The 24,007-nt window shown below is 54.5% G+C and overlaps 10 protein-coding genes across 10 annotated transcripts; 7 read left to right on the top strand and 3 right to left on the bottom strand.

Annotated features, from left to right (window-relative positions):
* Positions 1 to 2,180, top strand: BAUCODRAFT_39469 (uncharacterized protein). The gene has a single exon (XM_007683207.1). It carries the CDS (start codon positions 330 to 332, stop codon positions 1,881 to 1,883), a length of 1,554 nt encoding a protein of 517 aa, XP_007681397.1. The 5' UTR covers positions 1 to 329; the 3' UTR covers positions 1,884 to 2,180.
* Positions 2,181 to 2,716: 536 nt separating this feature from the next.
* BAUCODRAFT_28427 (uncharacterized protein) lies at positions 2,717 to 4,492 on the bottom strand (the record flags this gene model as incomplete). The annotated part of the gene is made up of 1 exon (XM_007683152.1): positions 2,717 to 4,492. One exon carries the CDS (start codon positions 4,490 to 4,492, stop codon positions 2,717 to 2,719), a length of 1,776 nt encoding a protein of 591 aa, XP_007681342.1.
* A 1,376-nt stretch (positions 4,493 to 5,868) lies between these two features.
* BAUCODRAFT_322223 (uncharacterized protein) lies at positions 5,869 to 6,897 on the top strand. The gene has a single exon (XM_007683502.1). The coding sequence runs from the start codon at positions 6,177 to 6,179 to the stop codon at positions 6,843 to 6,845; it is 669 nt and encodes a 222-aa protein (XP_007681692.1). The 5' UTR covers positions 5,869 to 6,176; the 3' UTR covers positions 6,846 to 6,897.
* Positions 6,898 to 7,749: 852 nt separating this feature from the next.
* BAUCODRAFT_152577 (uncharacterized protein) lies at positions 7,750 to 10,965 on the bottom strand (the record flags this gene model as incomplete). Its single annotated transcript, XM_007683503.1, has 1 exon — positions 7,750 to 10,965. One exon carries the CDS (start codon positions 10,963 to 10,965, stop codon positions 7,750 to 7,752), a length of 3,216 nt encoding a protein of 1,071 aa, XP_007681693.1.
* A 42-nt stretch (positions 10,966 to 11,007) lies between these two features.
* On the top strand, positions 11,008 to 12,809 carry BAUCODRAFT_39475 (uncharacterized protein). The gene is made up of 2 exons (XM_007683208.1): positions 11,008 to 11,033; positions 11,116 to 12,809. The coding sequence occupies exon 2, from the start codon at positions 11,142 to 11,144 to the stop codon at positions 12,534 to 12,536; it is 1,395 nt and encodes a 464-aa protein (XP_007681398.1). The 5' UTR covers positions 11,008 to 11,033; positions 11,116 to 11,141; the 3' UTR covers positions 12,537 to 12,809.
* A 33-nt stretch (positions 12,810 to 12,842) lies between these two features.
* BAUCODRAFT_99064 (glycosyltransferase family 8 protein) lies at positions 12,843 to 13,762 on the bottom strand (the record flags this gene model as incomplete). Its single annotated transcript, XM_007683504.1, has 2 exons — positions 13,015 to 13,762; positions 12,843 to 12,961 (listed from the first exon to the last, which is right to left on the bottom strand). Coding segments are annotated over exons 1-2 (762 nt in total), but the record flags the coding sequence as incomplete, so codon positions are not given.
* Positions 13,763 to 14,637: 875 nt separating this feature from the next.
* Positions 14,638 to 17,409, top strand: BAUCODRAFT_79799 (uncharacterized protein; the record flags this gene model as incomplete). The annotated part of the gene is made up of 2 exons (XM_007683281.1): positions 14,638 to 15,142; positions 15,212 to 17,409. The coding sequence occupies 2 exons, from the start codon at positions 14,638 to 14,640 to the stop codon at positions 17,407 to 17,409; spliced, it is 2,703 nt and encodes a 900-aa protein (XP_007681471.1).
* An 83-nt stretch (positions 17,410 to 17,492) lies between these two features.
* Positions 17,493 to 18,100, top strand: BAUCODRAFT_323318 (uncharacterized protein). The gene has a single exon (XM_007683505.1). The coding sequence runs from the start codon at positions 17,576 to 17,578 to the stop codon at positions 17,885 to 17,887; it is 312 nt and encodes a 103-aa protein (XP_007681695.1). The 5' UTR covers positions 17,493 to 17,575; the 3' UTR covers positions 17,888 to 18,100.
* A 47-nt stretch (positions 18,101 to 18,147) lies between these two features.
* On the top strand, positions 18,148 to 18,932 carry BAUCODRAFT_39477 (uncharacterized protein). The gene is made up of 2 exons (XM_007683209.1): positions 18,148 to 18,216; positions 18,281 to 18,932. Exon 2 carries the CDS (start codon positions 18,314 to 18,316, stop codon positions 18,764 to 18,766), a length of 453 nt encoding a protein of 150 aa, XP_007681399.1. The 5' UTR covers positions 18,148 to 18,216; positions 18,281 to 18,313; the 3' UTR covers positions 18,767 to 18,932.
* Positions 18,933 to 19,007: 75 nt separating this feature from the next.
* BAUCODRAFT_39478 (uncharacterized protein) lies at positions 19,008 to 23,030 on the top strand. Its single transcript, XM_007683210.1, has 2 exons — positions 19,008 to 22,088; positions 22,144 to 23,030. The coding sequence occupies exons 1-2, from the start codon at positions 19,017 to 19,019 to the stop codon at positions 22,564 to 22,566; spliced, it is 3,495 nt and encodes a 1,164-aa protein (XP_007681400.1). The 5' UTR covers positions 19,008 to 19,016; the 3' UTR covers positions 22,567 to 23,030.
* The last annotated feature ends 977 nt before the right edge of the window (positions 23,031 to 24,007 follow it).

Below are 24,007 nucleotides of genomic sequence, written 5' to 3' on the forward strand. Positions count from 1 at the left end.
ATGCAATCCAACTGTTGCCTCATCGAAGACGCTCGAAGCAAACGATACTGAATGACTAATGACTGTTGACACCAACTTATCAACAACTGGACACTCATATGCGCAACAATTAAACCCACGTGACCAACACCCAAGCGATCCATGTCCGAGCTGGGTGGCCTTCGACTCACCCGTAGTGAACGCCTCATCGTGATCGCCTTGAGCTACTTGTTCTGCGCTCCACACATCTACAGAAGAGGCAGGGCGTTGGTGCAATATCTGTCTGGAGTGTATAGAGAGGCACGACTGCGTGAGAGCCAGCGGAGGGCGCAGGCAGCCGCGTAGCAGCGATGTCCACGAGCAGTATTTTTGTGGTCGATTCCACGGCACGGCGAACGCAGGTCAAAGTCACGCCTGGCAAATACCTGCGAGAAGTGCTGGAGGAGGCGTGTAGAAGCAGGAAGCTTAACCCGGAAGGCTACACTCTCAGGACACAGAACAACAAGACATTGGACCTTTCGCAGCCATTTCGCTTGTCCGGCCTGTCAGCAGGTGCTAAGCTCCAACTCGTACAAGCAAGCCGGTCACCGAGTGTGGTGAGCGTGGCCCTACAATTACCAGAGAGCGAAGGTGGCGGCAGAATAGAAGACAAGTTTCCCAGCACAACCTCCTTGTGGCTATTGTTGCGGAAGTTCGAAGATGGTGTGGCCGGATCAGCAAGAAAGCTCAACATCACTCAGCGAGGCGTGCCTTCCGGAAGCACAGGAGCTGGGCGGTTGCTCTACGAGCAGCCATGCCTAAACATTATGGGCCGGACTATGGAAAGCTTTGTAAACCTCCAGAAGACACTTGCGCAACTAGGATATAACAGCGGGAGTGTACTAGTACGACTGACTTTCGCAAAGACTGAACAGCCGCTTGAAGAGGCCATGCAGGAGATCACAACGTATTTCGCAAGTATCGATGGTACTTCTGCAGGCACTGGCAGCGGCGCAAGCCATTCCGTTGGCGTAGCAGACGTGCTGGCAGTTAACGGCGGCCGACCTAATGCGGAGGCGGACAATGCTGCAGCACTACCAGAGGCGCCAGGTCCAGAGCGGAACGAGGACGTTCCGATTGTCGATGGGCCGACAGCGCCAACCATAGAAAACGACGTGCTAGCATCTTCCACCATCACAGATCCGGACACATCAACGACGGAGCCTTCAACGGAGTCAGCGAGCACGATGAACGGCATATCTGTCTACCGGCCACCCTCCTCCTCAACCCCAGCTGCGGCGCTTGCACCAGATGATCCTTCGGTCTTTGAGCCACACATCGAACACGCCAAGGCACATCAAGCTGCGCTTGAACGCGCAGGGAGGAACACTCGTCTACTTTCTGACCGTGAACTCGCTGAACAAGAAGCTGAGCGGCAAGAAAAGCTAGCCACAGTTCAGAGCGTGCGCATCCGAGTGCGCTACCCGGACCAATACTCCCTCGTTATCACCATGACTAACACTGATACGGCCGCAGACTTGTACAGTAAGGTCATGGACACTCTAACCGCAGCGCCAGAGCCCTTTGAGCTCCGCTATCTGGGCTCTAAGGGCCATCAGACTCTCCCTAACAGTCCTTCTCAGCGTTTAGTCAGAGATATGGGCTTCCGTGGTGGCGTTGTAGTGACAATAGGCTGGTCGCCAGACGCAAGTCTCCAAGCGCGACAGGGTCCGAGTCTAAAGGCGGAGTATCGGGCTCAGGCTCAGGAACTCAAGGTGGATCTGGCAGAGCGGCAGGCGGAAGGTCAGGCGGCGCATAAGGCGGCCATGGCGAAGCCGGAGAAGGTGGAAGGAAAGAAGGAGAACAAGGCTAGAGGGGATGTGGAAGCGAAGATGAAGAAGTTCCTGGGATTCGGAAAGAAATAAGAGACAGGCGTTGGAATGTCTGGCAGTCGGTAGGGAAGTGGTGGCAGCTACTACTGTATTACCTTGCGAGCGGCGGCGTAACGGCAGCGTCTTCGATCAAGCGTTGACTAGGCGTTTGAATACTGTCAGTGTAATAGCATGGCTGGGTGGCACGCGTGTCGATCAGGTTCAGCTGAGACGGACAGTTATGTTTGAGACTATGTCTCTCTCATACCAACCTCCCTTTACCTTAAGTACACTTCACTCACTACCTTAATTACACTTCACCCTCTACCTTGAGTACACTTCACCCTCTACCTTAAGTACACTTCACCCACTGCTAAATTTCTGAGAAGGAAAGGCAGAAATTTGCAAGTTGATGGCATAAATGAGTGACAAACGCCCTATACTGGAAGCGCTGCTATTGCTACACTAGATACACATAGTAACAAGCACAATCAATGCAGAGACAACCAGCGACCAGCGCAGCGCCTTCGATCTTTCACAACATATATCTCTACACCATCTCCAACTTCCCGCTCAAGCAAGCTCAAAGCAAAGAACAAAGACATAGGAAACTAGTTCTACACATAGAAGGACGAAGCGCAGTAAAAGCAAGCCTCTTTTCTTCCCTGGACACGTACAGCCTCATGCGGATTTGCGGGAATTAGTACAACGAAAGAAGGCGCAGCAATGACAAAAGGAGATGTGTCTTCCGCGACGGGTCATGTATCCTGGTGTTCCTTCTTCCCGACTTGATATCAGCCATTGGCATGGCCGTGACGTCTATGAAGTCCTCCAACGTGACGGCGTGATACTCATTCGAACTCTTTTTTCATGTGACGTGGTAAGATCTACTCGTCCCGCTTCCTCTTCTTCGCTGGCTTGCGATCGGAGGATGAGCTAGAGCTGTCCGAGTATGTCACCGAGCTGCTGCTGCTGCCAGCAACCTGAGCGGTCACGTCGAAGAGCATGGCACCAAGTTGACCAGCGTCCGGGCTGAGCCGTTGCTGGTGGGGTGCCAGCGGCTGCGGCGTGTAATGCTGGTCGCTCTTGGGAGCGATCAGACTCCCTGCTTCGCCACCATTGACGGACTCGATGGGTGCCAGATGCTGTTGATCTTGAGGCAGAACACCCATGACCATGGTGCCGGCACCATGGGTACGCTGGTGCTGGCTAAGGTTGTCGGAGCGAGAGAACTTCTTGCCGCAGTCGGTGCACTCGAAGGGCTTCTCGTGGGTGTGGAGAGACCTATAGTGGCGCTTGAGGTGTTCTTGCCTGCGGAAGCGACGGCTGCACAGGGTGCAGACGAAAGTCTTGGAAGGGTCATCAGTCAAGGACTGCTTGCGACCACGACGAGAGCTGCTGCCATGCCCCGGAGTGCTGGCAGCAGAAGCACCACCCTCGTTGCTCGCCGATGTAGAGGCCGAGGAAGAGGAGTTCTGGTGGCTCGTGGACTGAGCGGACGATGCATCCGCTGTCTTCTTCGATGATTTGCGCTTGGTTTGTGGAGCTGCGGCGGCAGCACACTGCTCTGGGATGGAGAACTCAGATGTGGAGGGAGAGTAGCTGGCGACGGCGGCAAACTCTTCGTCGCTATAGCTTGATTCACTGAAGAAGCCGTCGTCCTCAATACTCATTGGTGCCATTTCCATACGCTGACGTTTGTTACCATTGAAGTGAATGGTGTCGACACCAGTGTTCGAGCACATGACCCCACAGTCCTCCTCGCCATCAAGCTCAAAAATGGGCTCGAAGTAGTCTACGCCGCCGTAATGAATCAGCTCGTCAGGGGTGACAACCTGAACGCTATCCTGGTGCATGGTTGTATTGCTCTTCATTGCCTCCTCTGCGGTTGGCATGGTTGGCAGAGCCGAGAAGTCAATGGTGCTTGGGCCCACTGTTAGGGCGCGAGGATCGCAGACATCGAGCTCAGAAGTGACCGAGCGTGGGATCGGTGATGGACAAGGAGACAGCGAAGGGCAAGAGCCAGCCGTCAGGTGGTAAGCCATCTCGCCCGGGGCAGCAGATCCAGGATGCAAGTAGACGGGTGTCATCGGTGGAGATTGCGGCCGTGACCACTCACCAGTTGACAGGACCTCGGAGAACACCTCTTCCTCGCAGCCTTGCTTGACCACAGCGTACATGGGCAGGTTCGGCCTCTGGTAGTAGCTTGCGGTCACGGGAGTAGGAACGATATCGCAGGTTGGGGGGGAGCTGTCAACGGTGCTGAAGGAGCCAGACGCAGAAAGCGTGGGCGTAGGTGGGAAGTAGCTGTGGCACTCAGTGTTCAATGCCATCAGCATTGGCATCTCATGCTGTACGTAGATTGCCGGCTTGTGGTAGTGCATCTTCGGAGACGCAACGGGTGTGATCATCGCTTGCGATACGTATGCGGGCCCGGACTGATGGTACATCATCTGACGGTCAGCGGAGTGTGGACGCTGATATACCGGGTGTTGTGGGAAAGGCGCGATGTGTTGCGGGCTCGATGGCACGACAGCCATTGGCAGCCCATGCGGATGCGGCGTAAAGTGACCATGTTGCCTGTTTTCAGGGCTTGGGGATGGATTATAGTAGAAGAACGGCGACTGCGCCATGGGCGGAGTCGTCTGGTATGCGTATTCCATTGCAGCACTCTATGTGAGACGTCAGTTCGAGCGGTTTCGAAGCCAGTCTTTCTATTACAGCTGCCACTGACCAGACTTCGAAGGGTTAGGCGATTGGATTGAGCAGGTCTATATTCCAGTGGACGCACTCAGTGGGCTTCCAATTAGTTTGATGGCGGTGACCGGACGTGTTGTTAGTGTACAGATCGATCCACACAGGTCGAAGGTGAGGTCCGAGGAATGACTGAACAGAGAGTGGGTGTCGCTTTCTGTTTACTAGAGGCCGGATGTAAGTCGTGGGCTGAAACTTTTCGATCGATAGTTGCACAAGAAGCTAGTGTAGCAGAAAGGCCCCCAAAAGGAATGTCTGGTACTGTCGACGAGCTGCACAGATGTACAGATCGGGTCAGCACCGAAGTGGGCGAGGAATAAGACAAAGATGACGATGAAAGAAGTGCACAAGAGAACGATCAGGTAGATGAGAAACCCCGGCACAGACAAAGTGAACGAATGCTGGGATCGGCTGCGGGATAAGAACGATGAGCGGCGAATAGTGTAGGCCAGAGTAGCTAGCCACGGTCTGCCAGGCACACTGCTTAGCGTATCCGCGATTCGAGATAGCGCATGGGACACGTCGGAACGGAAGCCAAATCCAAGTCGAGCCTCGCAGGACCCGACCACTCTCAGCCCGCTAGAGCTGCAGGTACACCCACCTGGCCCACCCCTACTGCGGGAGCTTTTCTCGCGTTCATGACGATGTGATAGGTTCGCCTATGGACCAGCACGAGATCGGCTCTTGGCAGCGGTGCTCCTCGATCGACGTGTGGTATGCCAACTATGACTTGCCTCAGACAATGCGCACACTGTGCAGAAATGCAAACTCTGTACCTGCATTAACGCGAGCAGTACTTTGTACAATGCATTGCCAATCCAGCTGCGGGTGATGGCGAACGTTGGTTGAGGGCTCAAGTAGCACGGAAATGGCGACACCACCACGCAGCTCGCTGCAAACAGTGAGCAGTAACGTGCCGCGGGTGTCGCAGAGTGCTGCAGGGTGACGATGAAGTCCTCGACGGATGCGATGTCTCATGTGCTCACGGCTGCATGTTCGTCGACTGGTCGAATAACAAGTGTACTTTGTCGCGCATCGCTCTTTTGGTTTTTCCACTTTTACCGAGCTGGGAGGGCCCTACAGCCTGTTGGCTGGAAGCGCAGCGCCACTTCAGCCTATCGCTTCCAATCGGTAATACTAGAGAGCATTTTTAGGCAAGAAGGATTTGGCGGCTTCCAGAAGCCTCACAGAGATTCGCTGATGGGGTCCATACATCACAAACAATCAGTCCTCTGGTCACTGCCGGTCGTAGCGCTTGCTCCAGAGACAGCGCTTTCACGCCTACTTTGAACGGCATCGTCGGTTAGGCAGAGCTGCGATGTATGGCCACGATCCGGCCGCCACTCGTTGATGTCGCCGGCCGCTATCAGCTCGACGCGTCGTTGACAAAATCCTCGTCATGGTCTCCGAACGCGGCCGCAGAGACTTCGTAGACTCGCAGCTGTGATGAAACACGACTCTTCGCTAACGCAGGTACCGTTTGCTCTCACTGCGGGCCAACGGGACTAGTCGATCACCTTGTCGATTGGTGGGACCCGCAAGGCCAGACACCCTGACACATTGCCGTCTCTTCCCCAGAGCCGGCGTTTCACCATGCTACCTAGCCAGCTTCGAGAAGACTTTCATGGTATCACAAGCTGTGTCATTGATTTGACAGACTGGATCAAGCATATGTCTCGAGAGACCATCATTCTCCATCGTTCAGGTTCGCTTAATCTCCTCTCCTTATGCATCTCTAATGTAATTCTTGCGTCAGGTCATATGCATATGCATGGCCAATTCAGCGTCTGCCGAGACCGCATGCACTCGGAAGCGGAAACGCGCGCTAACAGAAAGGCAGAAATAGATCATCACCACCCAAAGCGGAGCTTATGCAGGTCTCAGCCACGCAAAACTCCAGAAGAGGATGGCTTGAAAGGGCAAGCACGCCAGGATTTTCCGCATTCAATAGGCAAAGGCATACGTCAGGCTTGCATGCGATTGCAGGCTACTGCAGGAACAAGTAAACACGACGCAGGTACGAGGAGCTATCCGATGGTATCGTTCAATCTCCTTATGCAAGCCTTGTTTCAATCTGCATGCGGACCTACAGCACCTAAAATCCTGCACTGCCTAAAAGGTCTAGCAGATGCAGTTGATTTTGTACGCAAGACCACGGGTGATAACAAGAGCCTCGGCTCGATTAGCGGCACGTTCTGCTCCCCGTGCCAAACCAAGGTCGCCCCCATGACTTCAGTCTGGCCTTTTCCCTTCTGCGGGTAGCTTATGGCTTATAGCCGTAGTTGGTCTCCGGGGAAGTCGTCCGTCAGCCTACTAACGACCTCCACTACGAATACGATCGCCGCTTGGCGAAACTGGGAAAGTCACCTACCTCCACCGATCTATCTTCAGAGCCGGCTGCCAGACTACTGGAGCCGTGGCTTGAACCATCTCGCCGCGGCTTGCAAAACGGTCAGCCCACCTTCGGCGACTTTCCAAAGGACTTCCAAGGCGAGGCCCACTGCCTACGCGGATGACAATTTCATCCAAGCTGCGGTTGAGAACCGTATTGTCGCGATGAGAGCCTACCTCCAACGCTGTGTCTCGGCCTCTCGGCCGCGCTCGCTTGTTGTTGCACGCCATCTTGGTGGAAAGTGCCGAACTGGGACAACGAGGGGCGTCCGGGTGCTCGCTATGGCTTGCTCTTGTCGATGCAAACTCCTTGACATGTGAAACATAGGCTGGGTTCGCAGATCGTGCGTCGCAGCTATCTCCATAGTGCGATAGCATCCCGCAGGACCGGAAAGCCATTACGGTTCGCATTTTCCTGAGACCCTTTGTCGCGGGCCCGGGGATACCGGAAATCTTACACTGACGGCGGAGATGAACATGTGGGACCAGACAATGCTTGCTTTCGTCCGAACATCGTGCGTTCCAAGGAGGCCTTGTCAACAAGTCTCAGCACCCTTCATATCGATACCTGTCAACCCTGTTTGACAGTTGGCCGTTCAGATGTCTTCGTCAGGCCTGGGACACAGACGCTCACACGCGGGAACAGATGGCACTTGCTTCATCGTAAGACCGTGCGCTTTAAGCTGCGTCAACAGGTGTCAGCACTGTTGTTCTTGAAACCTCGTTCGACAGTTGGCCGTTCAAGTGACTGTGCGAAGTCCTGAGACACCCACGCTCACACGTTGACTTTGATCCAGGCCCAGAGCTTATTGAAGTACTCCTCATCAACCGGTTCAACACTCGCTAGAACTGGCAGAGCTTCCTTGGTTTCTATCATATCGAATTCGGCGTGGGGCGCTTCGTTCTGCTTTGTAGCAGTATACGCCTCCCGCCAATGGTCCAGAAGCTGGGTGGCAGGATGGGTCGAGCCTTGGTCAACAGCAGCTTCCAGTTGTGATACCCATCTCGAAGGTGGCACGATATTGAAGCTCTCGTGTTGCTTCAACCACTCCAACATCTCCATCCAAGTAGGTCGTCCATTATTATTGAGCACATGATAGACCGCTAGCGTACGGTCATACCTTGGCGTTTGGGCGCCCTGTATTAGTGCACTGGCAGCTATATCAACCGGGAGCCAGTCCAAGTTCTCGTTTTTCAGAGTCGGTAGACTCTCAGTAATCTTAGATGCACTCAGCATCATGGGCCAAGCTTCTTTGGTATTCCAGACACCTGTCTCGCTGTCTCCAGCTAGCTGCCCGACCCGAAAGACTGCGACCCGGCCCTTCAACCGTCTAGTCTCAGATGCGCGGAGACAGATTTGCTCCGCCACCCACTTGCTCTGCGAATAGCCTAGATTTGTGGCGGCACTTGGATCGTTAATAATTGTCTCCGGCACCGCTGCTTTCCCGCTGTATGCCATCGCACTCGCCACGGACGAGCAGAACGCGAAGACAGGCGCTTGATCATGCGGCGATGCCAAGGCCAGATTGATGAGATTGGTAACACCTGCAATGTTGTCCTTAACAAAACTACGCAATCTCATGCGGAAGTTGACGGACCAAGCCACGTGCATTATGACGGTTGCTTCTTTCGCAATACTTTGATACGTCTCGTCTGACAAGCCCAACCGGTTCTCGCCGAGCGACGCCTGTACGATTTGGACCTTGCACTCCTGCTTTGCACCATCTAGGGCCGGTAGCTTACGCTGTGTGAGCGCCTTGTTTACTCGTTCGAATGCAGCATGCTCGTCCGAGCCACGGACGAGGCAGTATACTTTCCGAACTTCCGGCTTCTTCCTGTACTGGTTAAGAACATGAGCACCCAGTGCTCCGGTAGCACCTGTAAGGACGACGACATCTCCTCCGCTGCTTTGTCCGTTCGAACCTGATGTCGCTTCTATGCTCTCGACGAAGCGGCTGTAGGTCTCTACGAGCTCGCGCATGTACGCATGCTCATCCTCCTTCGCATCGCCATTGCAATGGGTCTCGCCATGCCGTTTCCGACGAACGTACTGCGCTAGTTTGTCGATAGAGCCACAGTCTTCGACAACATTAATCGGCAGAGGAGCCGAGTCCGCTGGTAGTAGACGACGTAGCTTCGTGCGAATCCGCATGCCAGCGACTGAATCAACACCATATGAGAACAAATCAGTAGTATCAGTCAGTTTACCGGGCTTCGCCACCACAGCAGACACTGTCTCTCTAATGAAGTCGGGTAAACTCTCGTCTGGCACGTTAGCCGCATCTTCAGTGCCTTCGGCTTGCGAGTAAGCGCTCTCAATCTCCTGCTTGAACCGCTTTTCGACGGCATTTCTCAGGATCGTGCCCTTGCTGCTCTTCTCAAGCGGCCTTTCCAGGACAGGCATTGGCAACAGCATTGCTTTCGCTATCCGGGCATGATCCTGGCTCCCAGCGTTGAGCTTCTCCATCCGCGGCCAGACTTGCTGCAACAGATCTGCATTGGACAGACCTATGGCATGCTGACTCCGGAACACCAGCGCGCCAGGGTACGGCTGCCCGTTACCAAAGATGAGTACATCGTCCACTAGCTCAGACGTTGCAAGCGAAGCCTCCAGGGGCGCAGGGTCGAATTTCTTCCCCGTTATTAGTGTCAGCTGACTGTCTGCCCTACTGTGATACTTCCAAGCATTAGGTATTGAAGGGTGCGGTGCGAAGAGATCTGAGGTAGCATATGAGCCGTTGTCACGGTTGCGCTTTGCCATGTGCGGCCAGCCTTTGAGCACTATAAGCTCTGATAGTCCACCACCATCTGTTTGTGGCTCGAAGCGTAGGTATCGCTCCGCACCTGAAGCCACGCGCAGGTACTGCCACTCGCGATCTTTGGAATAGTCTCGGTGCGAGGAGAGGAGAAACCCACACTCTGCGCTACCGAAGCGTGAAATCAAGTTGACGCCGTTGGACACAAGTTGATTACCAACTTCGGGCGGAAGAGCAGCGCCCCCAACACCTACGATGTCCATCTGCTGAAGGTGTCGCAAGCCTTCAGGTTCAGACTCCAACATCTGTAACACGTATGGGACCGATGAGAAGAATTTGACCGGCGCTACATGACTTGTTGAGCCTGCGTGATGTTCCCGTTTGGCTAGTTCTAAACACTTGATGATGTTCTTCGCGGTGATTGGCACTCTCTTTCCCGGAAACAGCCAGATCATTGCGTGGCTGGTCCAGGCGCGGAAAAGGTCGGCGATACCACCATGATAGAGAGGGGTAGTTGTAAAGGTAGTGGCTTGCCACCCGTCAGAGAAAGAGGGGAGAACTCCGACTCCGCCACGATGGGTCTGGGGAATCGGTTTTGGCATACCAGACGAAGTGCCTGAGGTGTGGTGCAGATATGCAACCTCTTCATCACTCTCGGATACTATCGGCATATTATACTGCTCAACACGCTCTGGGACAAAGGTATTGCGCTGCGGCTTGTCGGAGAAGGGTAGTGCGGCGCTCGCCAGAGCTGTGCCAGATTGATCAGACGATATGCGCGCCGCTTCGACCGCTTGATCCGCGTAGACATTGTCGTAGAACAGAAGTCGAACGTCGCAGGTTTTGCAGAGGTTCGCTATTGCTTCTGGCTGACATTGCGGCGCAATAAGCAAGACACCATGCCCTAGCCTAATCAGAGCCAACCATGTGAAAAGAAACTCCGCTGTGCTTGGACACAACAGCCCGACCGTCTGGCAACGTGCTAGTGTGGTCTCATGATGCTGCACTAGTAGATTTGCAACGTATGTCGATCCTAGTTTGATATCCGCGAAGCTGAAGAGAAGATTTGTCCATGGATCCTCGACACTGTCGCCAGGCTGTGGAAAGCCTACAGCTGGCTGATCAGCGTGTCGTTCGGACAGTGCATCTACGAGCTTGTTGATCGTATTGTGGGGTTGTTGTATGCCCAACGCTGCAGCCTGTCCAAGGGTGCACGTAAAGTAGTTGGGCTCCATGGCAGGATTTTGTGTACCAAGATCCAGCTGTACATTCAGCATGAAACGAATAAGATTGAAGGGGAAAGGTGAGACCTCGTTCCCTCTGCACCTACCGTATGTGTGCCTACTTTTAAGAGTACAGCATCGTTCCTAACCTAATGCGACTAGAGATTTTGAGGAAGTGCATTGTCGTCATGGTTTCAGCGAAGCTTGACTCACTAAAATGTGCCGCCCGCTTCAGGAAATCATCGGCGCGAGTCAAGCTTGCCTCACATACGGCTCACGATCGGTGTATGTTTATGTCCGTCCTGACACACTACAGGCTCAATCACGTATTGACACAGAGCATGGGTATGGCGGAAAAGATTTCGCTGACACTTGGCGGACCAAAAAGGACACCGAAGCCATCAGCAACGAACGGCTTCAAAAGATCTCATGCCGCGTTTCGAGAGGACGAAGACGATGCGCATCACGAAGGTCAGGCGCAACAAGTGTCCCACTTCGACCAATTAGCTGGAGGCGCCGTCGACGACACTTCTGTCAAGGATGCTGCGCCGCTGATTATTGCACCGCAAGCGAACCGCAATTGGAAAGAAGCGAGCAAGCGCAGGAAACAGCGCCATGCTCTGCCGGCAGAGGCGCAGCAAGAGGTCACTGAGCAGGCAATCAAGGATCTAGAGGCCTCGAAGCCGCAATATGGGCTCAACGTGACCTCAAGGGAAAGCGATGGTGGGGAGCCAGTCATTAACGGCCATAATATCCAGGCCGAAGCGGAAACAACGCAGCAAGCACCGCCGGAGTCGGATGCCGAGGCATCAGTCAAGCAAAAGACGGATGACGAGATTGCTATGGACGCACTGTTGGGGAAGACTGTGAAAACAGATCTGGTACTTCCGGCCGTGTCGGAAGAAGAAGCGTTCGAGCGAGACTTCAGGGAGGCGCCGGACATGTCTTCGCTGGACGACTACGCTAGGGTACCCGTTGATCAATTTGGCGCTGCACTGTTGCGAGGCATGGGCTGGAAAGACGGCGAAGGCATAGGCAGCAACAAGGGCAAGAAGATGGAAAAGACAAAGCTACCGGAGCGAAGACCAGCTTTGCTTGGCATTGGCGCAAAAGAAGAGGCTGCGGTAGCGCAGGAAATGGGCGCTTGGGGCAAGGCGGCACGGAAAGGTGCTGAAGTGAAAATATACAACCCGGTGTTACTGAAAGACAAGATAACTGGTAAGCTTTATACCGAGGAGGAGCTGCAGAAGAAGCGCGAGAATGAGGAGCGCGAAAGGCACGAGGCCGAGTTTGAACAGAAGGAGCGCGAGCGTGAGCATAGAAAGCGACGTGGAGAAGACGGAGAGCCCGACCGCCGAGGTGAAAGGCACAGACGAGACGATCCGTCGAAGTGGGACCGGAAACGCAGAGACGGAAAGGATGATCGCGACAGAAGACGGCACGAACGCAACACGGACGAAGAGTCCTACCGGATTACGGAACGTCACCGCCGCGATCGTGAACGAGACGACAGCGGGCACGATCGCAGACACTACAGCGACCAACATCGGCAGCGTGACAGAGATCGAGACCGTCGCCGGTAAAGCGTCGCTTGGATGCAACGAGCTTCGATATCATTTCCTACGATAGACAGGCAGCCTTAATGAAGACTGGCGCCGGAGTTGTCGAGCGGCAGCCTTGAGCGCTTGGCTTATAACATGTAGGTCAAGCAATCTCATGTGACAAGTTCGTCTGACTCTACCTTTACTTTCGCGTTGCGTTCTTCTCATCATCATCAGACTTACCATCTTTCTGGTCGAATGGGCATCTAGAAGAGCAGCCTTCTAGTATAAGTGGCCGATTCACATACAAGCGTCAAACGGTCATGATACTCTTTAGTGCTTTTTCTCGTCCCTTCCTCGATAGTACCCTTCCATCTCAGCTCTCTGTTCCTTCCAAATAGCCTTCAAGACCGGGTCGTGGCTGGCATCACCGTCCCAATACTTCGCGTGGAAGCTCCGCGCACCACCTACACCAGCGTTAGTCGAGTCCGACGGCAGATCAGGCTGCAGCTGGACCTACCTCGCCAATCTCTTGCGGTAGGCCAATTCACGTTCCACCCATACCACAACGGCTTCCATGGCATATTGCCATCTCGCCTATGCGCATAGTTCAACAGGTTTTGTTCCATAAATCCAGGATCGAAGCGGCCCGGCAACTCCAACAGACTCATATAGTACTCAAACATCACTTTGCTCGGCGTGAAGACCCAAAAGCCACCGTTGAGATAGGACAGGTCTGGATCAGGAGGATACGGGTGATCATAACCCCACAGATCACCATGCGCGGCGAACATGTATGTCCGTGGCAAGGCCGCCTCGTCCGCTTGTATCGCGGCCGGGTTAGTGCCCGTGGCTTGCGTGAGCGTGGCTTCGTCGTAGAAGGCGCCGTCAAGTGGTTTGGTGATGAGATTGTCGGCATCGATGAAGCAGATCTTGCTGTACTCGGTGAGTTGCCAGAGACGGAGCTTGGCGAGGTTGTCTCGCCAGCGTGGAGTGCCGGTTTTGGCCCAGTCAGACTCGACCTTCTCCACGATAATGACGGTCGCGCCGTCCTTCTTAAGGCGAACACGTTTGCTCCTTTTTACGTCTTCCGTACAGAGCACGAGAAAGGGGATGCTGTTGTTCGTGCCGGCTGATTTGGAGTGTAGGAGTTGGTAGGCCATCACGCGAGCCCCAAGGTAGTAACCGTCTTCATCGTCTTTACTGTCGTCGTCTTCATCCTCCTTTGGGTCTCCAAAGCTGGCCAGGAAAGTCGCGTAAGCTAGCTTTGGCGTTGCTACCTGGTGTTGCGTTGAGAAGTGTGAGCGACCTTTACGGAGAGTTGGGAGGACGCTGCCGGATCCATGGTGGGAAGATCTGATGGTGTAGGTCACGAACGCAGATAGAAGGAACAACGTAATGCATATTGCAATGTTTCGCGGGTTCACAGTCATGGTAGCATCTCGAGGGGGTGTTGAGAAAGAGCACAGGGTCGATATAAAGAGCGGAGGAGAATGGCTACATTCCATTCGCAAGCAAGGTCCACGCCTGGGTGGGCTTCCCTAGACCTCATCTGGCCGAGTAATTGTACGTTGAGCTACGTCGAGCACATCTGCTTGCTATACTGACTGACAGACCTCCACGATGTGAACAATCGGTCGTCTGGGATCGGGAGCGGTTGGACCATCCCGAATGGCTGCCGTGCCTTTACATCAAGACCTCACGTCGTGGTGAACACGTTCCTAGTCTGTGGTTTGCTCTCGGTTCTTGCTCGCGGTCGTCTGCAGATGGGTGACAAAGTACAAAAGACAATTTGATTCATCCCTCAAGAGCTTGCCCAGCGCATGACGGGAAACACCGCCACGCTGCAGCCTCGATCACAGCCTGAGCCTGACGTGGGGACAAAGACACATTCATACGGTCGTTCGGTCTGTGAACGCATCTGGATCTTGAGTGTAGATACTGCGATGAAGTGTATGCAGCTTCATGGTGGAAATATTGACTTCGGATGAGGCGGTCGCAAAGGAGCCACACCCGCCCAGCGTGCTGCTTTCAGCCAATCACTTGACGTCAGGCGTTGGCGGTTCGGGCACGAGGCAGGATGCCGATGTCGAACTACCCAAACGCTCAGGACCCTGCCCTGCCATTGACTGCATGCGATATCATGCCAAGCATCGACGTCGAGCCCAAGAGGCGTCGTCGTAAGGAGGACAGTGAACGCGACGAGCGGGATAGGGACAGAGAGCGGGATAGAGATCGAGACTCTCCAGTTGCCAAGGACAAGCACCGGATACCGCATACGTCAAGCACGAAACTCCGAAAGCGAAGATCGACGAGCAGAGAGAGGCTTTTGCCCAAACTAGCATCGTCGGAAAGGGGGAGCAAGCGTAAGGTGGAACTCGTGGTTCCAGAGATGGAGAGGCGCTCAGCGAGCGGATCCGGAGTGGACATTAGGCAGAAAACATCGTACCCGACTTTCAGCAAAGCGCATAGCAGAGAAGCTGTGGGAAGTCTGGAAGATGTGCGCAATACTAAGCCTCTGACGCCCGCGGCTACAGATGTTGGTCCAGAGCGGAGAAGAAATTCCACACCCGCGAAACCTCTTGCAGCGGATACACCGCCTAGTCCTCCGCTGACGGCTGACAACCCAGAAATCCGGAGATCGGGAAGTGGTAGCAGTATACGGCAGGCAGCGGACGAAGTCAGAGCGAATATGAGCGAAGGCCGCAGGAGCGCAGACGGCACGCCGCGTGGTTCAGAAGTCAAAGGTTCGCGGTCAGATGCGCACCTGCGCAGGGATGCTGCTGCGGCGGCCGCGGCGTATGGTGACTCCGAGATATCGAGCATGCCTGGCGCCTTCCCGGAAGATGAGCGCAAGACGACGCCAAGCAGTGGATTTCGCAAGTCCGTCTCCACCGCCGCATCAGCGTCACAGCCGCATTCAACGGTCACGCAGAATACGCAGAACACCCAGGAGTCCTTCGACTCTGGCGCGACTACCGTACCTCCTGAGCGTAAGGCTCACCGTCAACCAAGAATTATCCCGGTTTACGATGACGGACCTCACCTCGATACGGAACCCCAGACGCCCATGTACGAGTTTGTTGACGATTTACCGCGGAAGACACCAATCATTGATGTCGGTGCTGCATCGGCCTACGTGCCAACAGGAAACTTTGGGCAGACGCCTATCACGGCGGTACCGCCCATGCCGCCTCCACCACCTCCTGCGCCGAGGGACATTGCAGCTGGCAAGGAGCCTCCTCGGGTGGACTATCTGTTGAAGAACGGCGGCTTATCAGGTCTGATACCGAAGAGGTTAGTCCAGTCTGGAACACCTGTTCAACAGTACAGCATGTATCAGTCGCCTGCCATCCTACAACAAGCGCCACTCGAGGAGTACTCGAAGGTCTTTGCAACTTTGCATAAGCGATTGGACGACTATTTGCAAGTACTGAAGTCAAACGGCTCTCTCGCAGTGGCCACGGGCTACAAGTCAGTTGCAAGGCGACTGCTGGACAAGCTTTCACAAGTGTTTGCACGCGACATCTCTTCGCAGCGTTGCGACTGCGTCATATGTAAGATGACTCCTCAACCGGCTCTGTCTGACGAGGAAGACAGTGGTATCAGTTGGGGCGAGATCTTAGAGTTCGTAGCAGGCCGGCGAGAGCTACCACAGTGGCCGCCGTTCAGCATGCAACCCGAGGACGGCGGGCTTGGAATTTCCGGCGCCACTCAGAAACCAATGCAGAAGCTAGACATCGACGTGCCGGACGAGTACCGTGACCATTACATAAGACAGAATCAGAAGACGAAGCGAGCAGTACAGAACTGGCTCGCACAACAGCCAGACTTCCCCTGCAGCCCACCTGATGAAGCGGACGAAGATACCTTGATGTTTGCAATGATGACGAGACTAGATGTGCAGCAGCGCAACTTCTTCATAGCGCTCATGCATGGACAGAGTGTCATCTCTGAAGCGCGAGCGCCGACGCCAGCCGAGCGACCAAGTACACCGTCGAATGCGCTTAAGCGGACGAGGAAGGCTCTACACCGGTTGTACCGTCTCAGCAAGCCGCCTCGAGATTGCGAGTGCGCAATGTACCTGCTTTCGAATCCTGAGCTGCACGGCATGCTCGCCACGCTCGCTGAAGTGAACGAGCAGGAGTGGGACATTCTGGTGTCAGGACGCTTCGATGGCTTCTTATGGTCTGGAGCCGAGACGCCTGTGGCACCTTCTATGGGGACGTTCACACCATCACGAGCGCCATCCCGGGGCGTTAACGGCACGCCATTCTCACGAAATGGTACGCCTTTTAGCGGTCTGAGTGGTATGCCGGCATCGCGCGGACCCACGCCTTTCAGTCCCTTGCGTAACGTGATGTCGCCAGAAGAAGATCCTTTTGGTACGCCGTATGCTGTGCAGCCTCCCATGTTCCCGTCGCGCGGGCCGACACCTGGACCGAATGGGGCGGGCGTTAGCGCACCTGCGCCCGTGCAGATGGACGAAGACACGGAGATCGCGGTCTTGGCCGAAGTCGAGCGGAACCTGTTCAGTGACATGGAGCGCTTCGAAGACGCATTCGAGCTGCTGCACTCTCGTGCGGAGCAAGTGCGGCAGATGCTGCGTGAGCGTTCGGCAGGATTGGCGTTGCAGACTCAGCTCCGCCGCGGCTCTAACTCGTCGGATCAGTTCGTTCGGCTCGATACACCGGCTTCGGGCATTACAGACTTCGAAGACGAAGATGATGACGACGGGCTTGGCGATGTTGCGTCTCTTGCGCCGGACGACAGTGCTAGTCAAATTAGCGTCAACCGTCGACACCGACGACGGCAGGGGCGGGAGAACAGAACCCCTGCGCCCGTCGCCGAGGAGGACGAGAGTGTGTTTGAGGAGGACACGAGGAAGCATGGTGGAAGGAGGTCGAAGTACTGAACAGTGAAGCGTAATGCAAGTGTTAATCTTTGTTTGCAGGAGTAAACTTAGCGAAGCATAGCGATTGGTGTTGCGGAAAAGAGGTCTCACGGGATGGGTAAGCGTTGGCGTCGGGAGTCGTGACTGTCTGTATCAGAACAAGCACAAAGACCGAAGTGTATGCTTAATGAGTAGTCACGAGGAACGAAAGTCACGGCTTCAAGCGAAGAGATGCGGACCCAGGCCTCGAGCTAGACTCAAGGACCACGTCTCAGCGTTATACACTCAACTTAGAAGCATGGCCTTCCTACTCCCAAGCCTCACACTGCTGCGTCATGCATGGGAGACAGGGGCGTCCGTTCGGGTTCTGACCTACCTTGATTGGTCATGTGAGGGTCGCAGAGGGGCGGTCGGGATTCGGTGCAACATACCGGGCAAGACTGTTTGCTGCGGCTTCCTCCCCGGTCAGGCAAACGAACGGGTGGCTGCACCGACATGACGGTAACGAAGTCGAGCTGTGCTAATCGTCATGCGGAGTATGTGTGTTCAGCTCAGGTAGGACGCGGTGACAGATAAGAGTCGCTGCTCCAACTGCACCGTACCATCACTCCCTCACCCTTAGCATTTGGGCGTGCTATTGTAATGTGGAGCCAGAACCAGCCGAACGATCTTATTGGTGGTTGGTGCCACTGTCCAGGTTGCCCTCACCATTTCCAGGCTTGCCAAATCTGGTCGACCAACCATGTCCCCTGGCCGATGTACGCACCTTATCATCAGCATCACATCTGCAACCTGTGCGACGTCTTCAGCAGATATGCGCCTGACTTCGTAAGAACATACTTCGTTCAACGTGTCCAAAGCAAACAAGTCTGCTAACCCGCGGAACTCACAGCAAGACTTTCCACTCCACGTGTTCGATCCAGGGATGCTGCACTACGTCCACCAGTACTTCACAGGGTTTCCCCTCGCTCCCTACAGTGTGGCGGATTCAATCTACGCGTTGACGGAGCAGCTTGGACATTATGCGCCATTGTACGGCTACGGCAATCGGCTCATATGGTCACTCCGTGACGAACTGGAGGATCTGGCGAGCAATGTCCGGGGAGGGTGGATGCCTAACCGGAGGAGTACTCCTGCGCCCTGGACCGGTCCTGTTTTAAATGGTTCCCCATGGCCTTGGAACGGTCCTGACCACTATAACACTCCGAGTCCGTGGACTGGCCCCGGCGCATGGATGCCACCGTACCGACGGAGTGCTCCTACCTCGCGGAGATACGTGTGGAAGCCTAGGATTACTGGTTCGTCGTGGGTTGATGATGACTATGATGATCCTAGCTTCCTTCGAGGTTCGCGAGGCCAGAAAGCACTATGCGCTTGATAGGTTATGGTACGACAGGCTGTTAAGTGGTGCTTACGGGGGAGCGATGCTAATGGGCGGCGATAACTGTCCGAGGACTGGCATCTTCAATGATCGTCGCTTCTTGTCATATGTACTTGTTTAGAGAGTAGAAGCACGTCAAGTGCGACGCGTCGTTTGAACGCGTAAGGTTACAATGACGTGGTCCAAGCTTTGTGTCAATCGGTCACCACGCTATGGGTTTCCATTTCCGCAGTGCTACACACCAGTGATGGGTTCGCAGCGCTCTCCATCTTTGTCGCAGGTCTCAACGCAGAAGAAGCAGCAGTCCATCTCCAGCTTCTTTGGTAAAAGCCAACAACCTCAGCAAGCGAAGCCGAAGCCATTACAGCGCAACCCGCCTTCCACCACTCACCACGAGTATTTACAGCGTAGCGATACCGCCGGCACCAACGAGCTCTTCGTTAGTGAAGACGGGCGATCCGCAACGAACGATGATCACAGTAGCTTAGAGAAGCTGAAGCGGTCATTAGCGGAGGAAGACGATGGTGACAACGCGCCAGCTCCGAAGAGGTTGAGAGAGACGGTTGAGCATTTGGACAGAGATGCTGCAGAAGAGCAGGACGGTGTTGCGCCAGTCTTTCATAGACCATCATTGGCGCCGGAGTCCGGTAAGAGTAATGATTGCCTACACAAGCGGAAAACAACAGCAAGGACGTCGAAGTACCTTTTCTCCAGTTCACCCGCCGAGGCTCTCGTCCCGAACGCGGATGGTGAGGAGGACGATGATGAGGATACGAAACGTCTGAAAGAACGCCTACACCAGAAGTTCGTGAAGCGGTTAGGCAGACCCGACAGCATTGCAGAAATCAAGCGGCGGAACCACTTCATTGGCGAGGAGACGGAAGAGGCTGAGGAGGCACCGGACGATGAAGACGGCGAGAATGAACCTGAGCCGCCACCGAAGACTAAGGGCAGAAAGGGAGTCACGGCTAAGAAGGGCACCAGCACTAAGCTTACACCAATGGAGAAGCAAGTGCTGGAGATCAAGCATAAGCACCCCGACACCCTGTTGGTTGTCGAAGTTGGTTACAAGTTCCGCTTCTTCGGCGAAGACGCCAGGATAGCCGCAAAGGAGCTCAGTATTGTCTGTATACCCGGCAAGTACCGCTTCGACGAGCATCCATCCGAGGCGCACATTGACCGATTCGCCTCGGCAAGCGTACCAGTACACAGGCTCAGTGTCCATGTCAAGCGCCTTGTGTCTGCAGGTCACAAGGTCGGAGTGGTACGACAATTGGAGACAGCGGCGCTGAAGGCTGCTGGCACCAATCGCAATACCACATTCGAGCGTGGCCTTACCAATCTCTACACTAAGGGCACCTATATCGATGACCAGGAAGCTCTTGATGGAACATCACCAGGACCGGAGGATCAGGGTGTCGCTCCAGCCACTGGACACCTACTGTGTCTCACTGAGACGCGCCCTAAGGGTTGGGGCTCAGATGAGAAGGTGCAGATCGGCCTTGTTGCTGTGCAGCCTTCGACAGGCGATATAATCTACGACGACTTTGAGGACGGCTGGATGCGAAGCGAGCTTGAGACAAGGCTCTTGCACATTTCGCCGTGCGAATTCCTGATAGTTGGTGGACTATCGAGGGCTACAGACAAGCTGGTTCAGCATCTGTCTGGTAGCAAGACCAATGTGTTTGGCGACAAAGCTCGCGTGGAGCGCGTGGAAAAGCCGAAGACCATGGCTGCGGAAGCTTACAGTCACATCAGCAGGTTCTATGCGGACAAATTGCGAGCAGACGCACCTTCATCGTCCCAGGTTGAGTCGTCGCAAGAGACCGGCACGCTTCTGGATAAGGTTCACAAGCTCTCGGAGAACGCGACGATCTGTCTGTCTGCTATGATCACCCACCTTACCGACTACGGCTTGCAGCACGTCTTTGACCTCACTAAGTACTTCCAGTCCTTCAGCGCACGATCGCACATGCTGTTGAACGGAAACACTCTGACGTCTCTCGAAATCTACCGCAATCAGACGGATTATAGCGAGCGCGGGAGTCTGTTCTGGACGCTTGACCGCACGCGGACGCGCTTCGGTCGCAGGCTGCTACGGAAATGGGTCGGTAGGCCGCTGCTGGATCGTTTGCGGCTTGATGAGCGGACAGCAGCGATCGAGGAGCTCAAAAACAACCAGCAGACGACCCAAGTTGATCGCATCGAGCACTTGCTGAACAAGACTCGTGCTGATCTCGAAAGGTCACTGATCCGCATATATTACAAGAAATGCACACGGCCGGAGCTGTTAGGCGTGTTGCAGACTCTACAGATGATCGCACAGGAGTATGCGCACGTCACTTCGGCTTCTAACGCTGGATTTGAGTCGAAGCTCATCAGTGAAGCCATCGCTTCTTTGCCCAGAATCGCAGACGACGTGCTACAGTATCTCGAGCGTCTCAACGCAGAAGCCGCGAAGAAGGACGACAAGTATGGCTTATTCCGGGACGAGCACGAGACGGAGGACATCACGCACCACAAAGTCGGCATTGCGGCCGTTGAGCATGACCTCGAAGAGTTCAAGGAGGTCGCAGCTGAGAAGGTCAAGCGGAAGAAGGTCGAGTATGTCACTGTCGCTGGTATCGACTATCTCATCGAGCTCGAAAATAGCCAGCTGAAGAACCTACCGGCTTCATGGGCCAAGATTTCAGGCACGAAGAAAGTATCCCGGTACCACGCCCCAGAGGTTGTCCGCCTGATCCGTGAGCGGGATCAGCATAAAGAGGCTTTGGCGAATGCCTGCGACGCCGCTTTCGTGGCACTGCTGACTGAGATTGGTGGGAAGTATCAAGCATTTCGTGACTGCGTCCAGTCACTCGCGCTATTGGACTGTCTGCTATGTCTAGCGGAAGTGGCAGCTCAGCCAGGCTACTGCAAGCCCGAGTTCACCGACAAGATAGGGATCGATATCGAAGCAGGCCGGCATCCGATGGTGGAGCAGCTACTGCTCGACGCCTTCGTCCCGAACGATGTGCATCTGGCTTCCGAAGCCCCGCGGGCATTGCTCGTGACTGGGCCAAACATGGGTGGCAAGTCTTCATATGTTCGCTCGGTGGCGCTGATCGCCATCATGGCGCAGATCGGCTCTTACGTGCCTGCCGACTCGGTGAAGCTTGGTCTGTTGGACGCAGTTTTCACGCGCATGGGTGCGTTTGACAACATGATGAAGGGTGAAAGTACGTTCATGGTTGAGCTAAGTGAAACGAGCGATATTCTGAAGCAAGCTTCGCCGCGGAGCCTAGTGATACTGGATGAGTTAGGACGTGGCACAAGCACGGTATGTGTCGCGGCGTTCTAGTCAATCTAGATGACACTGACATTGTTCGTTACAGCATGATGGCGTTGCGATAGCGGAAGCCGTCCTTAACTACATCATTTCCAAGCTCAAGAGCCTGACCCTGTTCATCACGCATTATCAGTCGCTCGCGCGCATGGCCGAGCAGTTTCCGGAAGGCGAGCTGAAGAACGTGCACATGCGCTTTACCGAGCAGCAAACCGGATCTGGCGAAACAGAAGTGACCTTTCTATACGAAGTCGGAGACGGCGTTGCACATAGAAGCTACGGTCTCAACGTTGCAAGACTGGCCGGCTTGCCAGGGAGCCTCCTTGACGAAGCTAGGATGCGCAGCTCGCAGATGGAAGAGAAAGAGCGGAGGCGGCGACTAACGTACTTGTCGAAGGCCTTGAAGCAGTTGGCGGAGGTAGGAGGCGTGGAGACAATGGATAGGCTTGCTGCTGGTGTAGAGCAGCTGTGAGCTCTCTCTGTAACGCATCGACGAGACCAGGCCGACAACAGACGGGCCCAAATGCAGGCATGGCACAACCCAAGCATGCACCTCATTGCTGGGACGCAGAATCGTTCGACGCTCATAACACAGAGACCTCGAAAAAAGCTCCTTGGTATCGACGTCTCTGTGAATCAACACTGGCACTGCGAGACAACGATGGCGCTCATCCGCAGCTTGCCCTGTTTGTGTCCTTTCACGGATCTAGTAACTTAAGTTCTATACACAGTCGCATGTGCATGTTGAAGTGCAGCGATTTCACCTCGTGGTTCGCCCTCTCTTCCTTCAATCTTACTTCAAGCGGTGGTCGCGGCATTGAGCTATTGCGTGCATGAGGTGCAAGATATGCAATTTCGCTAGCATGGTGACATAGTTAGGCATATAAAGCCTACATGTTATTGCCTGCGGTACTCCGAGGCTCAACTCAACTTGGCAGGCACGGAAGCCGGCATAAACGGTAGCATCCGGCGGCTACACCCTTCTCCACTGTCTCCATGTTCGCCGTCTCGTCTCTCTGACACCATGCACACATTCAATCTTTGACCTCTTCACGGAGTACCATGCTGCAGTTCCACTGCATATTAAGACCGTCAATCTCTTCGATCAAGTGCGTCCGAGGAAAAGTATGGATGAGTGGAAGTGGATTAACTTGGTGGAAGATTGGCGCTCTGCATGTCACCAGCCTGATCTTATTATTCACTTTCAAAGTCAACTTTGAATGATCGACCGTTCAAAAACACACCACCAAACTTTCGTAGCTGTTTCCGCCAACAAGCCGGAGTGGCATCCGATGTCCGACTAAGGAATCGCAATTCGCATGGTAGCTTACTTGATCTCTGCAGCACCGACGACAACAGTTCCGAACATTCAGTACTTGCCACGCTGTTTGCTGGTCTCTGGGCCGACATCTTCGTCCCCAAGCTACCAACATCACAAGCCGTGAACATTGGAGTCGTGAACGTTTGCGCACGAAGAGATGTAGGTGCGACTGCTGAAGGTTTCATGACGACCGCATTATTAACCTCCCGTACCTGCACACAATTGCGGATCTGCGGCACACTTCAGTGCCTTCATAGCACTTGGCAGTCCAAATCAATTCCATGAGTCGCCTTCCCACACCGAGGTTTACCGCCCGCAATCGTAGATCCTAGGCATGGTAACAACGCGTTCCCCTCGGAACCATTACTAGACTTCATCTGCCACGGCGTTGCTACGATGGTCCACAAGACTTCAACGAGGTAAGATCGACAGTTAAGCACGGTATAAGAAGATAACTCTCGTCTTCTGTAGACATCGTCCCTCGCGTTGCATCAGCATTGTCAATACACTCGCTACATACATTCGCTCCTCGAACATTTATCCCCTCGTCACCAGCGCTCATCTCCACCTTCTCAATACCAATACCAAATCA

Source organism: Baudoinia panamericana (genome assembly GCF_000338955.1).
Source record: "Baudoinia panamericana UAMH 10762 unplaced genomic scaffold BAUCOscaffold_15, whole genome shotgun sequence".
NCBI classification, from domain to species: domain Eukaryota; kingdom Fungi; phylum Ascomycota; class Dothideomycetes; order Mycosphaerellales; family Teratosphaeriaceae; genus Baudoinia; species Baudoinia panamericana.